Source organism: Nicotiana tabacum, chromosome 22 (assembly GCF_000715075.1).
Source record: "Nicotiana tabacum cultivar K326 chromosome 22, ASM71507v2, whole genome shotgun sequence".
In the NCBI taxonomy this organism is placed as follows: domain Eukaryota; kingdom Viridiplantae; phylum Streptophyta; class Magnoliopsida; order Solanales; family Solanaceae; genus Nicotiana; species Nicotiana tabacum.
The window spans coordinates 145,438,800-145,462,752 of NC_134101.1; the positions used below are offsets into that span (position 1 = coordinate 145,438,800).

The 23,953-nt window shown below is 34.2% G+C and overlaps 2 protein-coding genes across 9 annotated transcripts; both read right to left on the reverse strand.

Annotated features, from left to right (window-relative positions):
- Nucleotides 1-348: 348 nt before the first annotated feature.
- Nucleotides 349-12,141, reverse strand: LOC142176620 (uncharacterized). 8 transcript variants are annotated; one of them, XR_012705319.1, is made up of 7 exons: nucleotides 7,269-7,379; nucleotides 5,796-7,179; nucleotides 3,073-4,178; nucleotides 2,893-2,994; nucleotides 2,394-2,786; nucleotides 1,376-1,622; nucleotides 349-554 (listed from the first exon to the last, which is right to left on the reverse strand). XR_012705319.1 is itself a non-coding variant. In XM_075244655.1 (7 exons), exons 4-6 carry the CDS (start codon nucleotides 3,121-3,123, stop codon nucleotides 2,577-2,579), a joined length of 363 nt encoding a protein of 120 aa, XP_075100756.1. In that variant the 5' UTR covers nucleotides 3,124-3,163; nucleotides 3,280-4,178; nucleotides 5,796-7,179; nucleotides 7,269-7,379; the 3' UTR covers nucleotides 356-554; nucleotides 1,376-2,576. The 8 variants fall into 8 exon arrangements, 5 of the variants coding, with proteins under 5 accessions (XP_075100756.1, XP_075100758.1, XP_075100757.1 ...); XR_012705318.1 differs by having other exon boundaries at nucleotides 350-554; nucleotides 1,840-2,786; XR_012705317.1 differs by having other exon boundaries at nucleotides 353-554; nucleotides 1,376-2,786; nucleotides 3,073-3,846; nucleotides 4,068-4,178.
- Nucleotides 12,142-14,620: 2,479 nt separating this feature from the next.
- LOC107767973 (phospholipase A1-Igamma2, chloroplastic-like) lies at nucleotides 14,621-18,439 on the reverse strand. The gene is made up of 4 exons (XM_016587077.2): nucleotides 17,706-18,439; nucleotides 17,383-17,627; nucleotides 16,588-17,079; nucleotides 14,621-15,016 (listed from the first exon to the last, which is right to left on the reverse strand). The coding sequence occupies exons 1-4, from the start codon at nucleotides 18,288-18,290 to the stop codon at nucleotides 14,773-14,775; spliced, it is 1,566 nt and encodes a 521-aa protein (XP_016442563.1). The 5' UTR covers nucleotides 18,291-18,439; the 3' UTR covers nucleotides 14,621-14,772.
- Between the last annotated feature and the right edge of the window lie 5,514 nt (nucleotides 18,440-23,953).

The window sequence follows — 23,953 nt, forward strand, 5'->3', positions numbered from 1 at the left end:
TAATTCAAAATATTTGTCGCTAAAAGTCTATACCTTTAGCGGTAATTGTTTTATGGCAATTAAAGTGGCAACAATATCTCTTCTAAAAATGTATTAGTATTCCCCTTTAGCGTCCATTTTAATGGATAGTAAAGTCAATTAAATTGCCGCTAAAAATCATCTTTAATAGCAATAAAATGGTTACAATATCCTTGTATAAACGTCTTAATCCTGTTAAATTGGCACTAAAATTCACAAGCTATATCAGTAAGTTTAGCCACCATTAATAATAGCTACTACATTCGACCAAAAAAATAATGCAAATAACAAAACATATTGATACTAATTCATAAAACTATAGTACATCTCATTAAATCTTAATAAACAAAAGGAAGTACTAATCCAAAATATTAATATCACAAAACCTTAAAAAATTACTCATATTGTTTGAAGTAAATAGCTAATGTCATTATATAATTAATCTTAACGAATAACAATCTTCAAGTAATCTCTGAAACTTTTCGTCATATTGAAATCTTCCACCAGCTAAATTATCGAACATCAGACTGTATGACCTGAAATTATAAAATAACTATGTCAATAGGAAGTAAATGTTGCTAAACAACAAATCTGATAATAGTTTGCAAGGTTATGAAACTAAAAGTCCATAACCAGAAAGGGACACAAGCAAAATTGCAAAATCTACTTCATTATTGTCCCAAAAGTATGTATAGTATCATCTATGAAGTATTTTAGTATATCTGTAAATGCATATCATACAAGCAAACATATCAGATCAGCCTTTTGAGCATTCTTCACACAAAATTGCTTGAAATATATTGTTGAGAGAAGAATAGTCTGTCATTTGGATCATCACGTTTGAGATCAAATGCGCAATAGCAAATATCAAATTTGTAACTACTATACAAGATATCATATCTAACAGCTTAAGACCAAAATTTGAGATATAGTCTTTTCATTGATTGCATAGAAAAAGGGAGTTGAATAAACATTTAAACCATTATTCGAACTTTATTATTCACAAATAGAGACAAAAGAGAACAAGTCTCCTCGCCTCTTTGGAAACATAACATGATGTCAACTAACAGAAACTACACAAACTACTAAATCATGAATCAAACAAACATATCAAGTCATCCCTTCTACTGGAAAAATTTTGAAACCAGATGGGGTATTGTGCTCCTTTTCTCCATACATTGAGTAAGTACAACGCTCTTGTGAAGCACTCAAATCATATTTTACTGGTAAGTTATTTTTCATGGAGACTTTATCTCAGTTCACTTAAGAAAACTGCTATATAAAAACTACAGACTCTCATGTGGCAAGTGTTTTTGCTTTGTTTAGATGTAAGAACATTTGAAGTGCTTTTACGCACCTATGATGTTAGACAAAGGATAGTAGAGAGCTTCCCAGTTAATGAAGGAGGTTCTAATGAGCGCCCTCCACGAAAGAGGAGGCAGGGTTCTGCTGAAGGAAACAATGGGATTGAATGCACTTCTTCTCCTACTGTGATGATTAGGCCTTCTGGTGAAGCAAGAGGTCATACTGGCTATTTGACATTTGCCAGACTCAAATGTTTTGCATAATATGCTTCATCAAAGATCCAATTTTTGTGGTGGTTGCTGCAATAAAAAATGCAGAAGATGGAAGCAAATTTCAAACAGCAACAACTCCCAATAATCAGATTACTCAAGGTGATGTTTCAAGCCACTATGTGCAACAACAACTTACTACATCTGGTACCAATGCTGATGGTCGACCAGAAACAACACCTAACAATTCCGTACAACAGCAGGAACAACAAAATGCAATCATGGCAGGAGCTGTAGGTACACTTACAACTGGTGAGCAGTAGCAGCAGGACATAATGTCACCAGCTATCACTTTGGAGGACAGGAATTTGCTTGATGCCTTGGTATGTTCCACACCACTAAACTCTATATTTTCAGCACACTATGTAGACACTATTTCAATCAAGCAAGGCAACCAATGATATCAGATTAAGTAGAATTCAGCTAGAATCTTATAACTCTGCTCTTTCAACTAGAATGAATGGAACACTATAGTAACTTTCAAATAGGCTAACTATTACTACTTCAGCTGGCACACACAGATTCGGCTAACTGGCACAAGGGATGACTTAATTAGAGATGGAGAAGAATATTAGAGTCAAGAAGAAAGGTGAAGATGAATAAGGTTTGAAGAAGTTCACGAGAATTTGCAGAAGGAGGAAGAAAACTGCAGAAGTTTGATCAAACAATAGAAAACTCAAATAGTAGCTTGCCGAAGGATAAAGATGTACATAACTTATAAATATTAACACGCCAGATAACAATACTTTTATAGGATTAAAACTTCATTAATAATGTACATAACTTATAAAATCGAGTTACCTATTCAATTGAGGTACCATTGATATTTTGAGGCATAGATTCATTGGAAGCATATTTGCACATCAATTGTCGCATTTCGAGTAATTCTGATTGCATCTTCTCCTGATTTTGTTTCATCAGAATCATTTCTTCATTGTATTTATCCTTTAACTCAGTTATATCTTGTGTTAACCTTTGGACAACTTAATTAGACGAATCCTCTCCAACAATATTTTCTAAGGAAGATCTACTACCCCATAGAACAGAAGGAGATGGACCAAGTCCTAAACAACGAACATACCCACTTTTGTCATTTCGGAGCACCTGAGAATACACATCGCATTCCCAAGCAACAACGCGAGGAGGTTGGTCAGTAGAGCTCTCACTATTGTTCGTCCTTTCATTTATCATTTCCTGGCCATAAAATACATAAATCCAATTTGGAATTCATTTATTCGCTTTTATGTTTTTTCCTATCTATTTCCCAATTAAGAAAATAAAAGAAAAAAAGAAATCTTACAATTGCCTTGATAGAATCATCATCCAGTGGTCTACAATCCTTACGCTTTGTATGAGTTAATATGAAAACTTGCGCTAGTGTAGGCTCTATCCCATTTACAGCCTAATACAATAAAATTGATGTAAGATATGCATGAAAAAAAAATTAAAACATTATAGTTAGTAATTTGAACAAGTTTACCTGCTCATCCATCAAGGTAGCAATACTTTTGGATCCTCCTGTGTGAGGCATCTTTTGATTGGCCCTGTTATTTCTATTTGCTTGGGAACGCCTCCATCGTTGAAATATTAAAATGATATCTTATAAATTATACATAAAAATTGAGCATAACTAAAATTAAAACACTAAAAATAATCAACTAGAGGTGTTTTAAAGATTTGTTAATACCTTAGCTTTATCTGAAAGCCAATAAGCGACAAGATCACTCCATTGATCCCTCGGTATGCGACTTGGTCTATTTTTCAGCAAAAGGTATTTAGTCTTATATTTTCGCAAATACTCACCTTTTAACTCACACTGGTAATCTTTCCATTTCTTTCCTAGTAACTTTAGGACATAAGCTTCTCCTCGTCTTGAGATAGAGAACTTCTTCTAAAAAAATTAAAGCCAATATTTAGAAAAAATATCATGTGTAAAAGATTGAACCCATTCATATAATAATAATAAATAAATAGATAAATACTACTACTAATAATAATAACTACTCCATGCCCTCACAAAATCCACCAATTTCTTCTTTTCCTCCTCATCAAAATTTTTCCAATCATCTACATGTAAAAGTGTTAGTTCTGGAGTTCTCGCAATGATTCCTAGAAAGCTAGCAAGCTTTCGACCTTTTTCCCCAAATAACTTGGTTACGATTATTAAACGGCACATCAACTACCTTCCCCGGAGGAAGTTTCCAAATATCTTTCAGTAAAGTAGGCCCACGAACCTTTCTTGACTCCAAATTACCTAGAATAGAAGATTCAAAGGTCATCAAATGGCAAAAACTTATATGGTTAAATCTGTTAAATAACGGTATAATGACAAGGAAAGGTTTAAATGGTAACTGATGGAGATGTTCCAACACTTCATTTTTCTACTCCTCACGTCGAACAAATTATTAAGGATGCTCAAAATGCAATGATGTTGAATAATAATATGGTGAAACAACCTATGGTTACATTAAATACCTCTGTTTTTGAAGTTCCAACATAGTCATTGGAGTCTTGTGGAGTCAATTGAGGAAGATGATCAAGAAAGCGAAGAGGAAGAGAGGTTATCAGTTGGCCCGCCTACACTGCCTAGAATTAGTAGCTCGTCAAAACAAGGTTCAAGTAGTAAGCTTAATGCTAAGGCAGCATATTGATGGAATAAACAAAATTGAAGCTTGATCAAAGATAGTGACAGTAACAAAGCAAGATGGGCAGCAACAGCTTGAGAATTCTTCAGTTACTGCAATAAAAAATGCAGAAGCTGGAAGCAAATTTCAAACACCAGCAACTCCCAATAATCAGATTACTCAAGGTGATATTTCAAGCCACTATGTGCAGCAACAACAGATTACTACAGCTGGTACTAATGCGGATGGTCGACGAGCAACAACACCTAACAATTCCGGGCAGCAGCAGCAGCAGCAGAATGCAATCATAGCAGGAGCTGTAGATACACTTGTAACTGGTGAGCAGCAGCAGCAGGACATAACGTCACCAGCTATCACTTTGGAGTACAGGAATTTGCTCGATGCCTTGGTAAGTTCCAAACCACTAAACTCTATAAATACAACTCAAGTTGCTAGCACTGGACGTTTGAATAGAATCAGACAAGAAAACAAGGCTGCTTTGATTCAAAAAAAAGATTGAAATACATGACTATGTTCTTATAGACCTGCATACAGATTCAATGATATTGAAGAATGCAGTGGAAGGAGAATGGCCTATCCCTTGGTCTGTAGCAAGAGAAGTGGAGGAGATCAAACATATAACATAGGGGTCACTTAATAGTTCGTATCACATTTTGATTCTTTTAGCATTGGAAGATGCTTATAGGTTTATGTTACTGTGAGATAAAATTATAATTAAATCAGTCTTGTTTGAAACTTTTGGCTCCTTTATTTCTTGGTATTTCTCAGTGACATTGCTCAACATTATTTAACTCCATATTTTTTCCAAAATGATGTGCTTAATACACTGTGTACCACAACCCAATTACCTTCTGCGTCATGCATTATCTTCCACTCATCCTTCTGTTTATTATTCTTTTTTGAGTTATTTTTTGCATCCTCCATTTTACACCTACTGAACAGTATATTGAAAACAATAGAACTTTTGTAGAGCAATAGAAGAGACCCAATCTTCAAATAACAATTTGGATACTTCAGATTATTGATGAGACCGTTGAATTAAGCAATAGGTTAATTGTTACCAAAAGTCAAAAGAATATCAACAAACAGTAACCTAAAATGATACACAATTACATGTATCTAAGGATCAATTTCGGAACATGAATGTGCGAATAATAAACGGATGTAGTAATAATTATTGAATTACTGAACTTACAAGTTACAACAAAAGTAGTAAAAGTAACATAAAATAGAATTCAAACAGAAAAAGATAACCGTGTCATGCTTACCCAGAAAAGTTCAAGGCTGCTGGAAATGATGGAAATAGAACTGTAAAACAACATTTCGATTCACAATGCAATCCCTTGGTATATTGTGAATCAAAATGTATTTCACAATTTCACATACACTCAGAGAAGACACTCTCTTAATTGTTGCAAGTTGCACTATATAACTAGTTCGATATCACAATAGAAATTACAGAAAATCACAGTTGCTAATTACACTATATAAACTAGTTCGATTAACCATTGTATTCACACAATTAAGATTTGAAAATGATTCTAGAGAAAAGTGTTACCTGATTCATCATCATTTTGTTGAACTTCAGTACCACCAGCGGAACTATTCAAATCACAAGATTGATCATCATGTGCCTGGTCTTCAAAAGAGTTCTGATTATCCATCAACTGCTCAATATAAGGCTGGGTTGCAGAATGGTTTTGACCATCCATCAAATGCTCAATATAAGGTCGCACATCTTCATCGTCGTCTTGTTCAATTACCAGTCGGTTGCGACCTCTAGTTCGCATAGTTCCTTCTCCAAAATGAAAAAATTATCTAGATGCATTATGCTATATTAGTACTAGATTGACTCCAACAAATCAGCAGGCCACTTGCAAAATATGAGGAAGCATCATCCAAATCTCAATATGTGAAAAATATCAACAACTCAGGTAACGCAAACAAAGCCTTGTGACAAATATTGTTCTAGAGATAAGAGTTATTTATGCACTAGGAAAATAATTATCAAGTTATAGTACCACCTTATAATATCACATTTAAATGAATACAATAAGCAAAATATAAGTAGAATAAAGCACAATAAATTCACTCAAACATCCAATATTCAAATTTCTGAAGCAAAAAAATAACACCCTTAGAGTTTATTACATAACACTTGCAACAAAAATATTCTATAAGTACCACCTATATTATTCAGAATCACATTCATTTTCTATGTTATTTTCTCCCTCAACATTAGCTTCACCATCATTTGGAGAAGGTTGAGAATCTGCGCTTGTATCAATTATCATCCCATAGACACCACTTCTTACCCAATCATTATACTCATCTTCTAAAACATAAGGATTTTCTAAAAGAGCCAAGTCAGTGGCATCACTTTACGTTGATGACTCAAACTGCACACTATTTTCCTCTCCCATATTAAAAATTTCTCGAGGTTTAATTAACCTAGGGGAAAACCATTTATGATCTTGAGGATCTTGCACAAATATTACTTGTTGAGCTTGTTCTGCAAAAATAAAGGGCTCATGACGTTCTCGATCGCGAGAGTCTATCAGGTGTGTGAAATTCACAAGTGTGAAAGCCAAGTCATCTTCCTTAATTCCTCTACCTTTGGTTACATCAACCCGATCACACTTAAATAAGATGACCTTAAATTTCTCACAGTAGTTTAACTCCATGATATCATTCAATCTGCCATAATATTTGATATTTGTAGATTTTGGAGCATTATCACTTGTACTTGCATAACTTTCAGTGTTTGAAACGACCATAACACCACTATTTTGTGTCACATTGAACTCTTCACTTTGTTTTGTTCGGAATCGATACCCATTATTAACATCGAACGAACCGAATCTTTTTGCAATGTAACTCGGTCCTTGTGATAGGACTTTAACATCCTTTAAGATGTTAGATGTGGCTTCCAACTCCTTTACCTAACCAAATATAAGATACAACTATAAATGTGGATATTTGTACAAGGATAATAATTTAACGTAAACAATGACTTAGTCCTACTACTTACTTGCTCCTTGAACCACTCATGAAATGTATCGAAATGCACATGATCAAGTTGATATTGTGTCAAACGACGCTTCCGATGTGATCTCTTGATTTAAGCAATATGTTCCCTATTCATGTAACTCGCATATATTAATTTTATTATCAATTAAGCAATATACATATATTAAATAATAAATATAACACTTACTTTTTATAATTCTCAACCACTTTTGACTCGCAATTGAAAAGCACATGTCGATATACTTGCAACCATGTTTTCTCATCCAACTCAAATACATCTACTCCACCGTACGACTCTCCAACAGTAGGAAAAAGAGGTTCTTCTTTATTTGTCTCATGCTCAATTTCATCACTCCATTTTCTTGAACAATAAGATCTTGAACTCCACCCTCTAAATATCGTGAGCAGAATGTCATACACTCATTTGCTATGTATGCTTCCGCTATTGAACCTTCTGGACATGCACAATTACGAACATATGATTTTAAAGTACCCAAATACCTATGGAACAAAGTAATGTTATTAGTTTGATATGAGAGTATTTAACAACTAAAGACATATAACAAAGATTCAGTGATATTCTACATACCTCTCAATTGGATACATCCAGCGATAATGTACTGGTCCTGCATGTTTAGTCTCAGTTGCCAAGTGAATAACCAATTGTATCATAACAGTAAAGAATCATGGGAGGAAGAGTTTCTCCATAGTAGACAATGTTTCTAGGATTTTTTCTTCAAGTAGGTTTAACTCTTCTAGTTTTAGCTCTTTGTTACATAAAACACGAAAGAATGTGCATAGTTTAATTAAATTGAACTTACTTTTTATCTACTGATCTCTACAAGGCAAGAGGAAGAAGTTCTTGCATTATAACATGATAATCGTGAGTTTTTAGCCTAGATAACTTTCGTTTGCGAACGCAACGTGAAATATTAGACGCATAGCCATCAGGAAACTTGGCATTTTATAGTACTTCATAAAATAACTCCTTTTCCTGTTGAGACATTGTGAAAGAAGTAGCAAGAAGATATGCTCTCCCACTAGCTCGATATTGAGGCCATAAGCTTGGTCTTATTTTCATCTCTTTCAAGTCCAATCGAGCTTCTAAGTTGTCTTTAGACTTTTTACCAAGATTCAATAGTGTATAAATTAAGTTATCACACACATTCTTTTCTATGTGTATCACATCAAGATTATGGCGCACCAAGTTAAATTTCCAATAAGGAAGATCGAAAAAATACTTCTTTTTTTCCATGTGTTTTTCATCACCCCACTTACCCCTTCACTTGACTGGCCGAGAGTAAATTTTATATCTTTAACTTGATTCAGCATAACTAACCCAGATACTGGACAAGGTGCAGGTCTTGTTTCTTTAGTCCCATCAAATGATTTCGCATCATTCCAATATTTGTGTCCCGACTTCAAGAAGCATCGATTCCCCATGTAACAAAACTTTCTGCCATGTTTCAGCCTTCTAGATTGAGTGTTTATGTTACAAGAAGGGCATTCAAATCGACCATAAGTGCACTATTCAGAGAGAGTACCATATGCAGGAAAGTCATTTATAGTCCACATGAGAGCTGCTCGTATTTGAAATATCTCCTTAGTAGAGTCATCATATGTTTCTACCCCAACATTCCATAATTCATTTAACTCTTCTATTAGAGGTTGCAAAAATACATCGATATTATTGCCAGACGCTTTGGGTCCAGAAATAAGTAAGGACAGAATGAAGAACTATTGTTTCATGCACATCTATGGAGGAAGATTATATGACATTAAAATGACTGGACATGTACTATGAACAGTTCGCATTGTACCAAATGAATTAAACCCATCAGAAGCTAATCCTTGGCGCACATTGCGAGGGTCTCCAGCAAATTTGGGATATTTACTATTCCCTTCGTTTCAATTTATGTGAACCTATTTCTTTTTTAGTCCGTGCCAAAAAGAATGACCCCTTTCCTTATTTGGAAACAATATACCTTTACACAATGATTTATAGCCACACAAAATATATGTGCCTCATTTTCACCACAAGATCAAAAGTCTTCTCTCTTTTCTTAAACTCCGTGCCCAGTCAAATGGGTTCACATAAATTGAAACGGAGGGAGTATCAAATTTTTTCCAAGCTTCAGAATCTGCAGGATATCGTAGAACTCCATCTTTGTTGCGCTCTTCATGATGCCAACACATTGCTTTAGAAGTTTCCGAAGACATAAATAGTCATTGTAGCCTTGGTTTTAAAGGAAAATACCTTAGGACCTTGGCTGGGATTTTTCTATCATCATTTTTCCATCTAAAAGATCCACAAACATTGCATTTATTGACATTCTTATTAGTAAAATCTTTCCTAAAAAGCATGCAATCATTGGGACAAGCATGAATTTTCTCATACTTTAAGCCCAAGACTTCAACTATCTTTTTGGTCTCATAGAAAGGAGGCAATTTTTCTCCTTCAGGCAGTGCATCCTTCAATAGTCCAAGCAAAGCATTAAACGATTCATTTGACATTTGAACATGCATTTTGTACGGTACAAATGCATCAAAAAGGATATTTTGCTAAATTTCTTACATCCTGGATATAGTTCTTCATTTGCCTCCTTCATGAGCCGTTCAAACTTATCCACCTCTAGATGCGGTTGATTTCTAGATGGATGAGCAATATTCTCTTGTAAGTTATGCTCTATGTCACCCCCTTCACTAACGTCGGTATCCATGAACTGTGTAAAGCCTCCAAAGGCATCATGTATCATTCCTGTCATATCATAGCTCCTTAAAATTGACTGACTGCGATTATTTGCTTGAGCATTGTTTGATCCCTTTAGAGTCTCACCATGACAAAACCAAGTATCATATGATGACATAATACCATTAATCACAAGATGATCATATGCTGCAGTCCGATTTACTTGATGGATAAGCATACACTCCGTACAAGGACATGCAATTTGTTCTCCATCTTGTTTTTCAGAAAAAAGTTTATAAACTCCTCTACTACATCCAAATATTCTTTACTAACTCTATCACAATGCATTCATCATTTATTTCTAGGATTGTCCATGACGTTCAAGATATTCTTTTTTGTTCTATACTTACTGCAAGAACTAAAAATTCATTAGTAAAAAGAGGAAATTAATAAAAATATAGTTCAAATAAAATAACCATCTTATTAGTAGGTAATTCCATAGGTCAAAGATATCATTTTAAGAATTAAAACTATTAAACAGAAATCCATTAAAACTATCAAATAGTTAAACTATCTCTAATTTCTTCTATGGTTTCCATATATTGGTTCATTAACTTTTTAAGAATAGAATTATTAAACTTATAAATTATACTTCTTCTATGGTTTATCGTAAACTATTTAAAAATAGAATTATTACTTATAAATTATAGAAGTACCATAAGTCACATATTTTAAAATTGAAGATATTACAATTGTCAAACCCTCATTGTATATGGATATGAGCTAGCTGAATAATTTGCAAATATCAGCAATGATACAACAATTTGCAATTTTAGAAATCTGAATAAGGTCATTCAAAGGCACACATTATTATCTTGAAGTATGATGTGTTATCATCCCTTATAAAAGATGATGAATTGTTGTACTACAATCCCTAAGTAAAGCAGAAAAAAGTTGATAGTTCAAATTTTTCTCATGGTCCAACTTCTTTCTTCACTTCACAAATTATTTATTCTTTCGATAATTTTTCTTAACTTCACTGTTTTGCCACACTCATAGCGAAAATTGAAGTGTAGATTGTTAGATAAATTGAAAAACTTTTTGATTAGTAAAACCAATAACCTATCGGAGAAACAGTTAGAGCAAACGGATTAAATCAGTCAAGCTAAGCATATGCTTATTTCGTACAGAGGCATCAGATTTATGAAAATAAGAAAAGCTCGCATCAATTAGCAAAAAAAAAAACAGTATGTATGTCAACTAGTGGATTCATATCCCGACTGGTGGTAGATTCAATGAAAACATCAATATGCATCGACGACACTTAAAAAATTTCTGAATAGTCGCAAGAATAATAATAGCCTTAGAAAATATACAGAGGAATCAATTCATAAAATAGTAGAGGAACAGAGGAGGAATGAACTCAACCAATTGCACATCAATTTAACAGCAACCCGTTATCACAAACGACTTAGCATATGCAGAAAAATTGGAGAAGACAAAAGCTCACAACACATAGGAAAATTGCAATGCAGACATTAGAGCATTGTGTTTTTGCGCTAGGCAGTGATAGTTACAGCATGACACAGTTTGATTCTTATTTTTGCAGTATCTATAAAATGCAGATTTCATTGGACAAGAAATATAGACCAAAAAAATACTGAGAACAGCCATATAACATGATTTTTACTAGATTAAATTACACAGAATCTATTGTAAATCAACCGACAAGCATCAATCCAAAATATACTGTAAATCGATTGCAGGCTACTGATTTAACAGCGGAAAAAGAGAAGTTAACAGGGGAAGAAGATGGACCGGCACTACAACAGGTTGTTGACGGAACAACGAGTTAGGAACTGATTTATTGTAAATCAATCGACCAGCATCAATACAAAATCTACTGTAAATCGATTGCAAGGAACTAATTTACTGTAAATCTATTGTAAATTGATTGGAAGAAGAGAAGTTAACACTGCCATTAACGCACTGTAAATCAATTTGAACTGATCTTCTGTAAATCGATTGTAAAATCGAAGACAAGAGAATTTACCTGGGAAGAAGATGTGCACTGCCATTGACGCACTGTAAATCGCACTAGCGTTGATGCAGCAGCAAGTTAGGGCTTTTTGGTAGCGAAGTCGATTCAACTAGTAAGGGAAACGATTCAATGTTTTCCTTCTGTTATTTTCTAATTATTTTCTAATTGGGGAGGGAAACGAAAAAAGATATTCAAAAAAAATTGGAGGGAAATATTTTCTCTTCTTTGTGAGGAGGGAAAGTTAAAATAATAAAAGATTAATTTCAATTAGTAATTTTTAGTAGTTATTATTTTTTATTGCCGGTAAAAGGATATCTTTTGCTAGCTAATGGTCATATGCCGCTAATATTTAAGCTTAAAGAATTTATTAACGACCATTGCCTTATTGCTTCTAAATAATTGCCGCCAAAGGTCCTTTTTGTAGTAGTGACTAGTGGGGGAGGTAGTCTCTCGATTGCAAAAGCAAAAAACAAGTCCCTAGCGAAGTCGCTAAAAGGAAGAAAATCGACGACCATCTTAAGAAAAATCACATAGTAAAAAGGGGAAAACTTACGAGCGAAGTTCCATGTCTCTGGAAACCTGCCGAGTTTGCCACAAGGTACTCTATCCGCACATAGAAGTAGCTTTCCCAAAAGCGTCAATTGGCCTTATCGTCCATCTTCACCACCAAACTCTTGGTTCCTCGATGGCGCATATGAATCATCGTACCCCGAAAAAATGAGGGGCCAGGATGTGGAGCATGTACCCTAGGGAAATTCCTTGGCCGGCCAGCTCCACATACTTGATAGCATAAGAAAGAGCTTGTATGCATACGAAGAGAGTTGAGCAGGGCACACTTCATAGAAGCAGCAGAAATCCACTACTAGAGAAGGAAGGGGGAACGTGTACCCGATAACAAAGGGATATGTGTAAAACATGCAGTAGCCCGTGCGGTGCAAATGCACTATGTTCTGCCCCGCCGGCACCATTTCGATATGATCGGGGATTCCCCACTTGGCTTTGAGCGCCGTGATCGCCATATCATCCATAGTGGAAGGAGCGAGCTTCGGTTCATCTCCGGCAGGGCTGTTAAAATAAGTCCTCATCTTCCCCCGGACGGGGAACTACCTCATCCACCGTCGGAAACCCCTCATCTTCCACCACCTCTACTCCCTCTTCGAGTAGGGATACATCACTTTCCGGTACTGGAGCACCAAGAGCTTTATCAGACTGGGAAGGAACACTAGCCATTTGTCTTCTTCGATCTAAATAAACGAGAACGATGAAGGAAAAAAAGGTAATGGTCACATATTATAGCAAAAGCAGAAGTATGAAAGGCTAGAGAAGGGGAAGGAAGTTTGCAAAGTTCTTTCTTAGACAATTGAAAAGCACAACAATCAAATGAGAGGCTTCTCCCCTATTTATAGGGACATAAATGCCTTGAGCGCGAAAACGAAGAGCCGCCAATCAAAAAATGGAAAGGACACAGGAAATGATACGGTGCCTGGGAAACGTGTGCCATAATGACGCATAACAAACATTCATGATATCCTGAATTGATATGACGATGCAATTCTGAACTGATGTAACGGTCCAATGAAACTCTTGAAGCGTCACGTCGCTACCTCGCCATAAGGACCTCGTTCCTCGCATAACATGTTCAGATTTCTCCTAATTTTTGAATCAACATAATTCGCCCATTGAACTCTCTAAGAGGCAACCCCAACGGGCGGATGGACTAACTGTATGGGACCAAATCTGACCACAAATGGATTATCCTTAAAAGGAATGGTAAGGGGTTGACCAAACCATAGTCGTATCCACGTGGCGTAATAGCGACAAGTATCTTGTTCACTGCCGAGATTGAGCCATTAGAAGGCTTGCACGACAGAATATATGTCGTAATACTTGAGTGAGTAAGAAAGAGTATAGTCAAGAGGGAGTACGCTGGTTAAAGACCGTTGGATAAAGAGAAGATTGGTAATATATATATATATATATATATATATATATATATATATATATATATATATATATATATATATATGTGTGTGTGTGTGTGTGTGTGTGTGTGTGTGTTAAGAAGGCAAGAAAACGGGAGTCCTTGGGAGAGAAAAAGGAACAGAAGAACGGGAGGAGACCTCCAACAACAAAGCAAAAGCCTAGATTTTGGTTGCAAACCTTTGTAATCATCATTGTTGAATCAATAAAGATAGATCTCATAGTTATCAACGACATTCTTTTTTTTCCTTCTTTGCTCTTACAAGTACAGAACAATGTATCAAAGATGTAAGCTTATCGTTACGTTTGATGTCTTTTAATCATCCTAAGAAATGTTATATAAGCTCGGTCTCATTCGATTCTTGTATTCAATATGCTTAGATCTAGAGTTAATTATGTTTGGTTACGATTTATCCTCTATTTTTTTTTATTAATTAGTTTAACGAAAAGCTTAGCACTTTTTGGTCAAACATAAAGTACCGTCTGTGCGGGTAGCTCATGACTAGAGGTGGATTCATTTTTTTAAGCTTATGAGTTCTAATTAAAATCTAAAAAAAGACAGTTTAATTATTATGTTTCGGATGATTTATTTATATATATTTAGTTAATTTCTAAATACAAATACAAAAAAGTTACTGAGTTCTAACAAATCGATAACTAAACTCTAACTCAGCCTCGGCTCATGAGGGTACATCACATATTCACATTGTACATTTTGCATATACATCGAAATCCAATATATATATCTAGTGATGTACTTCTTAGTTAAGTTTTATTTTTCCGTTCATTATATTATCAAGAAGATGAAAGGCCTAAATGTTTAAGGTGATGATGAATATCAGGAGGGTGATCATCAAGTACTCTGGGACGTTCAGGTTGAATCCAACGGCCATCTTTGTCTCTAATCATCCCTTTGTTCTCATCTTGCCTCCAATTTGGTGGAACACAGTAATGATCTTTCAAGAAATCACATGCTTTGTTTACGAGTGCTATATCCCTTCCCTTTGCTAGCACAAACCTTCTTCCTTTCCCATGATATCTGTCCACACATAAACCCAAATCAACTTTAGTATTTACTATTAAAATTTACCGACTGCTTTATATGTGACCTGAAAAATAATTAAATTAGTATATATATAGAAGTTAAACTATTTAATTTCTACTCCCATGTTCCAATTTATGTTAACTTTTTTAACTGGCACAAAGTTTAAGAAAAAATGAAGACTTTTGGAATTTGTGTTCTAAACAAGTCAAAATGGGGTCCAGAGTATTTGTGTGGTTATAAAAGTTTCTTATTAAGGGTAGAATTGAAAGTTTAAGCTAAATTGTTTCCAAATTTAGAAAAGAGTCTTTTTTTTTGTAACGGACCAAAACGGAAATATGTTTGAATAAACTGGAACGGAGGGAGTATGAGGGGAAGGACCTTTTTCTTTTAAAATTTTTCTTAATCAGAGTTTCACACAGTGTGGATTGATCATGTGATCTACTAGTAAGAGCTATCTGGAAGTGCAAAACAAGATAATTATGCCAATTAAACAATTTTGAATAAGTGATGACTCATCTTTCCCAATTGATAAAAAAAATGTGAGGGTGCCCGAGCACTTTCCTTGTTTTAACATTTTCCTTTTTGAAGTCGGCGTCTATGCATTATTTCAAATCTCAATCAATAAATATGCTGAACAGTAAAATGACTACAATTTCCCACCTGTCTACCTCACAACTACCTTTACTATATAATGTTGATTGGGGGATACCCTAATATACATATATTTTCTGTTATGGACAAGATTTTAACATGATCTCATCTCCATTAATAATTCGCACCAGAAATCTCATTCTAGCCATGCTTAAAGTACTCCTTTCAGACGTGATCTTATTTTTTATTCACTGATGGTGTGAAGTTTTTATATAGTAATCGAGTAGGTAATTTTGGATTTTTCATTTGTCCAAAATTTTGGACTAGCTCTTGGAATTACGGATTGTTTTATATATCATTTCAAACAGTAGATTTTTCAATTATTTTTGCTCGTACTAATGCCATTAACGCATTAAAATTTGCAAGAAAAAAAGAACTTGAACTCTATAGATTTAGCTCACACGATTCAGAAATTAGAAACTTAGCCGTATCGCGTTTGGTGCTAACTCAACTTAAGCTATGGCTCCAACGGATTATGCATCCTCTTATTTCAAATTAAACAATCACTTATTACTTTAAAACGATCAGAAAACATGTACTTATACGCCTAGAACTTAGAAGCTAGAATTAATTTTTCAATGGACTAATTATTTGTGTAATTATTTTTTTATACCTTCGCGTGATAAATTTAAAGTCTTTTATAATCACCGGTGTAACTCATTTTTCCCATTAACCATCAAGCCTCTCTATTACGGTAGTTTGATGTTATAGTGAATTATTGTTATAGAGGAGACATATTATAACATAATATAAAAGATTGGTTAAAAAAATGTCACATTTGTAGTGAATGACTATTATATAGAAATGTTGTTATACAGTGGCCTAACGGTATATCATTGGACGTCTGAATTCAAATTCTTGGGTTGTTAGTTATGTGGAAAAAAAAAATCTTTTAAAAAAGAAGAAAGACTAACCCGTCAAGCAAGTGTAAATGAGCCTCCAAATTATGAGCACAAACAAGATCATTAGTTGGTTTCAAGAAAGGCGAATTCTTGTGATCTAAAGCCAATTCTACTCCAACATGCGAATAACTCCACGGCAACCCTTCACAAATCTTCATAACCATTGACGGAGAATGCTCATTAAACACTAACCCAGGGGACTTTGGAACAATGTCATGAACATTCACAACTCTCAGAACTTTCACACCCAACATTTCAAGTCTTTGTTTAAACCTTGTATTTCCCACTCTTGGCCCTGCAAAGGAAAATACACCAATAGGCACAGCCCTAGTATTTGCCCTTACATTTACTCCTGTTTCCACAATATCATACGCACTCAATATTGCCAAAGCACTGCCTAAACTGTGTCCAGTCACTGTTATGCTCATTTCCTCAGTTGGGTACTTTTCTACTAATCTTTTCACCTCCGTTAGTATCTGTTCTCTTGCTGAGAACTTGCAGTACCTACATAGTACGTAGCATATAATCAATGAGTGTAACTAAACCAACGTTTTTAAGATATACACGTAAAAAAATTACTAGAGCTAAATTAAACAAATACATTAAATATTTAAAAAGTCATGTAGTTTTAATGGGTTCAACTAAATTAATGTTTTCAACAAGGAACTAGATAAAGTTAAAAAAAATCAATGAAATCTCAACAAATAAATAGTTATATATGAACGGATAACTTTAAAAGTATAATGGTTCAGTATTAAAAAAACTACTTAAATGTTGAACCTATCAAATTTAAGTTATGGATGTTACCTGCAATTCTCGTCTTTGTCAGTGTAGAGATCAAGAAACCCAGATTCGACCTTGACATTAGGATCAGGGCAAGGTATTTTGTCTGAAGATATTGGACGGAGAAAGTCCATTAAATCAGCAATCCACTCCAAACGAGTCACAGTCCCTCTCCATGAAATCGTTATGTCACGGCGGCCTAAGCGTTTCGAGGTTTCGTCATTCGAAACAGCAACATAACCAATCCAATTTGCGTTTTTGCTCCATACCTGTTGAAACATAATATAATTAAAAATATATTCTCTTTAACGGTTTAAAATTTTAGATGAAATGACCGCACACAATACCTTAGGCCAACGAGATTGTTTGAAGAAATTTGGCAAGTTAATATTTGAAGTTGCATATAGGTAACGTGTGATATCGTAGCCATAGTTGGCCATGTCTAGACCATCAAAGAATTTGTGCCGTGGAAATTTGCAGCTCCCACAGTACTTAGAATATGGATCAAAATCAAAAGCATCGTAACAAGCTTGAGCCATTTCTCCATATCGAATTAACTCATTTCGTAAAAGTGGATCTAGTGGATCAAGAATGCCTACCCAATCATCTTTGCCAAGAATTTCTAGCCAATAGTCTGCTAGTTCTGGTTCTTGAATCTTTATTGTCGTTGTACTAGTACTTTCACCTTCTTCTAATTCATCCACCATATTATTGTCCCTTTCCTTTTCGAGCTCATTGATGATAGATGTGAGAGATCGGCCAGTTTTAGAAGACAAGGAGGGTGTTCTTGTTGACAATTTGACTATATTTGGAAACTTTTGGCTAGGAAAAAAAGAAGAATAAAGCAATGAATCGGGTCTAAAACAAGTACCTTCGTGCTGATGGGGTGTACTTGTTTGGAATGTAAGAATTGAGTTAGTAAGAGAAGCCATTGAAATGTTAAAGCTTTTTCTTCTTTGGAAGATGAAACAGGATAGTTGAGATCAATGATAAGGGTGAGGGGTAATATAATGATATATATTCTTCACATTTCATCATTCAAGAGAAAGATGAAGGTTGATATAATAAGGTCCACCGAATTATTAAAAAACAATTATTTTGTTGATGTGTAGAAAAATGAAGTGAGCATGTTTCACATGGGGCCTTATATATAATCTTCAATAATAATATTCTACACCTATGAGCTTTGGAGGTTGACCTACAATGAATTCTCAAGAAGCTTCCAAATAATTAGCTTCGATTTTCTTTTTTTAATTAATGTTGATACGTGTGAAGCTATTTTAGTTTCCTCATTTCAAGAGAACTACTCCAAATATAATTTTGGTTGAAATTAAGCTACTTCCTTTCACATATGACGTGTCACCCGATGTTAATATAAAATTAATAAAGTACATAATATGTGCTATGTTGTTACTTAAGCTTTATTGCTTAACTATACTCAATTAAGAAATACTTTGACATAATATTAAACAAAATCTTTTCACACTCATTCACTTATTTCATGCTCAACATAAATATAGTAGCATCACATACCCGCTTGTAAAAGTATGAAAAATAAATGAAACTTAGCTATTAATAAAACACCTCAAAATTCATTACACGAATTCAAAATTGAGAATTGAAAAATAAATGAAAAAACAAATCAAACTCGTTCAAGTTTTTGACTAGAACTCCATATGAACTTGACAAAATCAAATTTAATGTATAGACCATGTACAAAAGGAGATCTCCTAGCAACAAATTAGCCCTTGCTTAAATGCCCACCCAAAGCATTAATGACTGACGCAAAAGGTATGGATGGACATGCCCGGCCGCTATGGTTTAGGTCGTTACATTGTTTACGTCTGCAGGACCACCTCCTATCAGTAGGACATAGCTAAAAAATTTATTAAGGTGATTCAAAATATAAAAAAATAAATACTCGAAGAAGTCAATGATATTCAACATAAAGTATATATACATATGGAAAAAATTATGTAATTTTCCAGTGACAAGAATGGCTGTGCTGCTGCATGGCTATAGAAATCATTAATGAGGCTTATTTATACACTCCTATTGTCTATATTGCTATTGGGACCACATCGATTCATCATAATTCATGTATTAAATGACAACATCATTACTACTTACATATCTCATATACTCGGTGTTTCATGAGTTCTAATTTTACAAATGATGTTGAGTTTCACTATTATTGTGACAAAATTACGCAGCAGATCTAATTGTTTATTATGTGTCCACTGGCTAGCAGATCTAATTATCCTCATATCGTTTGTTGTTTTTCACATGACAATCCGTCATTTCCACATGTTCATATTTTCTAGTATTTATCACATCTTAACTACTTTCTTGTACCTATCTCGAGTAATTCACACACTTAACTATCTCATGAAAATGATGTAAATATCTTTTGTTGTATTTCATATTATGTACAATGAAAATGAAACACCTGTCTCTGGAATTCATTGACCTTCACAAGCTTCTTCAATTAAAACCTTATTCAATAAGGGTACAATCAGATTTGCAGCGTAGTTGGAACTCTAATTTATCGAGAAGAAAATTTAAACATTATTTTCTTATAACCAAGAGAAAAATTAAACAAATAGAACGATAGAGAACAGAGTAGATCATGATTCATTATAATCTTTGCTGTATTACATGTAAACTTTGTTTTTAAAGAATTTGGGCCAATATGCTGTCAGTATAGTTCAATTTCCAGCTTTTATAAAACTTTAAAGACAGTTAGTGATCAATTTTGTGCCACTTCGTTAAACGACATGTCGATAAGTTACCAATTCTTCGTTAAATTTCCTTGAACACCAGGCGAATTACTCATATTTTCCATTCTAACTAGTTGAAAACTCGTATTGTCATATATGTGTGCGAGAAATCACTGGAATAAAACGACTTCCATCTGCATATCCTGGCTATTTCAATATTAGGTGAGGCATCCTTTTACAATTGTTCTTTGTTATTTGTATATATCGTAGACTCTGCTATCAGAATCTCTTCAAATTTTATCAGAAATAAAAACCTTCAAACTGTCAATAGGAAAATTTTAAAAGAAAACAAGTAACCCGCTACAACGCTTTCTCAATAGCTGGGCCTGAAATATCCATATAAGGTCTCTTCTATAGTGGGCCTAATTAGTGCAGAATCCAAAATAAAATAAAAGTTTGACCTTCCATGAGTCAACTGTTAAATTTTTGGCCCCATTAAGAAAAAAATTGGAAAAATCGCCCCGGATCGGAATTTTAAAACACATTCACTAGTATTTTGAAGCACTCGCAAGAATTTTAAAGTGCCAGAATTCTGATGATCACCAGAATTTCAGCAATGATGCTGGAAAGTTTTGGTGATCCATCAAGATTTGTAGCAAAATCATGACGATTACCATAACTATTTTGTGCTTTAAAATTCTGGCAATTGGAGGAAAAACAATTGCCAAGCAAACTTTAAAATTGTGACATGGGTTTTTTCCCCTAACTTCTGTTATCGTAGTTGAAAAATCAATAGTTAACCAATTTTTTTCTTTTTTTGATTGTGGGGAGGTTATGAGTGGGGGAAGGACGAGGACAGGGTTGTTAGTAAGAATCAAAACCTTATTTTTTTCAAAGGGGATTATAGTTGTTAAGTATTATATTTTGGTCTCATTTAAAATTAGAAGAGTACGCTTGTTTTGTTATAATGGTTTATTGTGCTTTAGGAAACAAAGTTAAAAAAACTCTTGGTACTACTAGTGTATAAAAATTATTACCTAACTTGTAAATGGATCTTTGTGAGATTCTAAATACCTTCTAGTTAACGAGTGCGTATGAAGGATTTAATTTAGTTATATTTTGTGTGTTTACTACTCCCTCCGTTCCAGCTTAGGTAAACCTATTTCCTTTTTGGTCCGTTACATATTAGTAACGTCGTATTATCCATCCGAAGAAGTAGCAGGCCAGGCACTGGTCTTTCTATCTTCTGGCTGTTCCCAGAAGGAATTTCCGAGCTTTTGAAATAATAGCTGTGGCAAGAATGACTCATTTCTAAATTTGGAAACAATTTAGTTTAAATTCCAATTCTACCCTCAATGAGAAACCTTTATAACTACAAAAATACTCTGGGCCCCTTTTTGACTTGTCTAGGACTACAAATTCAAAAAGTCTTTATTTTTTCTTAAATTTCGTACCCAGTCAAACAGGTTCACATAAATTGGAACGGAGGAAGTAGTTATTTTTTGAGTAATTTTAATGACGTTTTTATTACAAAGCTCACTTTTGTATTTTGTTGATGCGCGACAAGTTATGAGCTTAAACATTAGAAGAAAAGGATAAAAAGGTTCAAGAACATATAAGATATAGTCTTTTGATATTTGAATATGATGTTCTAGAAATCGAATAGCGACAAATAATGAAGATTCAAGCAATAGATATTGGAATTTAGAGTTTGGATAAATAGTTTCTCTCAAAAAACATATAATCTCCCAATTTACGAAGAGTTTTATCATTATTATTCACGAAAAAAAAAATTGAGTTTAGTTTCAACGGTTTAAACGGCTTGTCATTTTGATACTCTTAAATAAAGTTATAATTTTTTATACAGAAAACTATCAAGTCTATGCACCCACCAGCGCGTCCAGGGCTTCAGGTGCACTGCAACACACTGTGGTGACAAGATTCTTTTTTCATGGTTAATTTTGGAATTTTCTTTCCTTACCCCTTGACCTATATAAGGTTTGAACTCGTCCTAATCATGTTATCTGAAGTTTTACAACCACACCAAAAGGTTTTTAACACTTTTGATTGAAGTTTTGAACGAAGGAACAATTGAGAGAGAGATTTTATTCTCCAACCTGATTGTAATATTTTTTTTCTTCTTCACTTTTCTATGCTTTATAACACGAAATCCTTTACGGAGTAATTTTTTTTATGAGAACTTGATGATGAATTAGTTTAGACTTTAGTTTCTTGTTTTAATATTCGCTGTGTATAATTGATGGTATATCCTTTGTTATTAACTCTATTACTATATTCAAGAGAAGTAATAAAGTTGATAATGTACTTGATTTGATTCTCGTTATTTAAGAGAAAACTATTTTATAGGACTAATTCTTTACAACCCATTTGTTCGAGAGAATAGTTATTTAAGCATCGAGATATTCATGAGAAGTTCCAATAATCATGACATTCGTTACTTATTGACCATACATTTGTTGAACTCTTAATGCCTTCTAGAATAATTAGACTATGGTTATTCGAGAGAAGATTTAGTTTGCTTGATTTTAGAGATAGATGATTAAATTCGAGCTTAGAAGTAATTAATATTTATGTTCAAAACTATATATTAACTCAAGAAGTGAAATTTGAATTAATCATCTCAAGTCAAGTCCCTTGTCTTCTTCCTTTGGTAAAACTTTTCAATATTAGTTTAGAACTTTAGACACTTTAAATTCCTGTTTTAGAAATTTAAGAAAACATACTTGAATTTTATACTTTCACTTAGCCAGTATGAAATTAATTGATAACTTATCCAGTCCATGTGAGTTCAACACTTTTCTATACTATCTTTGACGCATCACGAGCTTAATTGTATTACTGTATTATATGCTCGTCAAATTTTGACGTTGTTACCGAGGACTGACAACGATTGTGAATTGATTCTTAGTGTTTTTAGTATAGATATAATTTTATAACTTTTTTTAGGAATTACTTTCTCTGTTCCAATTTATGTGAACCTATTTTCTTTCTGGTCCAGTCCAAAAAGAATGACCCCTTTCTAAATTTGGTAACAATTTAGCTTAAACTTACAATTCTGCCCTTAATGAGAAGCTTTTATAACTACACAAATAATCTGGGCCCGTTTTTGGCTTGTTTAGTACCACAAATTTCAAAAGTCTTCATTTTTTCTTAAACTTCGTGCCCAGTCAAACAAGTTCACACAAATTCGAAAGGAGGGAGCAACTTTTTTTTTTATTTGTTAACTTGTCTTTAAGATTTCTTTTCTAGTGCCTGACACATGCTAGGGAGAATTGTTTGAAGAAAATATTCCTAATATTGAATTTCAAGTGTTATGAAGATGGAGTACAACCAGCCTAAGAAAATAATTACAGAGTTAGCATGTGAATGTCATTAAAAGTCAAATATCCATTTTAAATGTGGTGAAAATCATTAATGATTTGATTGTCAAGCAGGTAAACATTACTTCTATAAATCATATTATGCTCATTCTTGTATGACTGACCTCCACCTCTAGGGCGGCCCCTACCCACCTGCTCCCCGCCTCTGGCCAACCGGACGGGTGGTGCGGTAATCATAGGCCGATGGTCCTGCTGCACTGCATTGTCCCAAAGCCTGGGATACAACCTCTTCATGTGTCCTAGCTCCCCGCACTAAAAACAACCTCTCTGAGTGGAGAACTGTTGACTCTAGGTCTGATCCTGATAGCCTGAATACCCACTGGAGAAACCCTGAATAGTCGGCAGACGGTAAGTACTCTCTGAAATAACGCGGAAGTAGGGTCGCGCTAAAACACCTCGAGTAGGCAGTGGTGATGAATGTATGGGCCTGCTAGGATGTCCCCTTATAAACTGACTCATGCCCCCAGACAAGGC

Bases quoted from the DNA above. Each gene is read 5' to 3' on its own strand.
- LOC142176620 (XM_075244657.1), bottom strand. From the start codon at position 3,123: ATGCCTCACACAGGAGGATCCAAAAGTATTGCTACCTTGATGGATGAG. The intron at 2,995-3,072 runs GTAAACTTGTTC...TTATTGTATTAG, and splicing joins CTACCTTGATGGATGAGCAG to GCTGTAAATGGGATAGAGCC. The intron at 2,787-2,892 runs GTAAGATTTCTT...TTTTATGGCCAG, and splicing joins ATGATTCTATCAAGGCAATT to GAAATGATAAATGAAAGGAC.
- LOC107767973 (XM_016587077.2), bottom strand. From the start codon at position 18,290: ATGGCTTCTCTTACTAACTCAATTCTTACATTCCAAACAAGTACACCC. The intron at 17,628-17,705 runs GTATTGTGTGCG...ATGTTTCAACAG, and splicing joins AACAATCTCGTTGGCCTAAG to GTATGGAGCAAAAACGCAAA. The intron at 17,080-17,382 runs GTAACATCCATA...CGTACTATGTAG, and splicing joins GACAAAGACGAGAATTGCAG to GTACTGCAAGTTCTCAGCAA.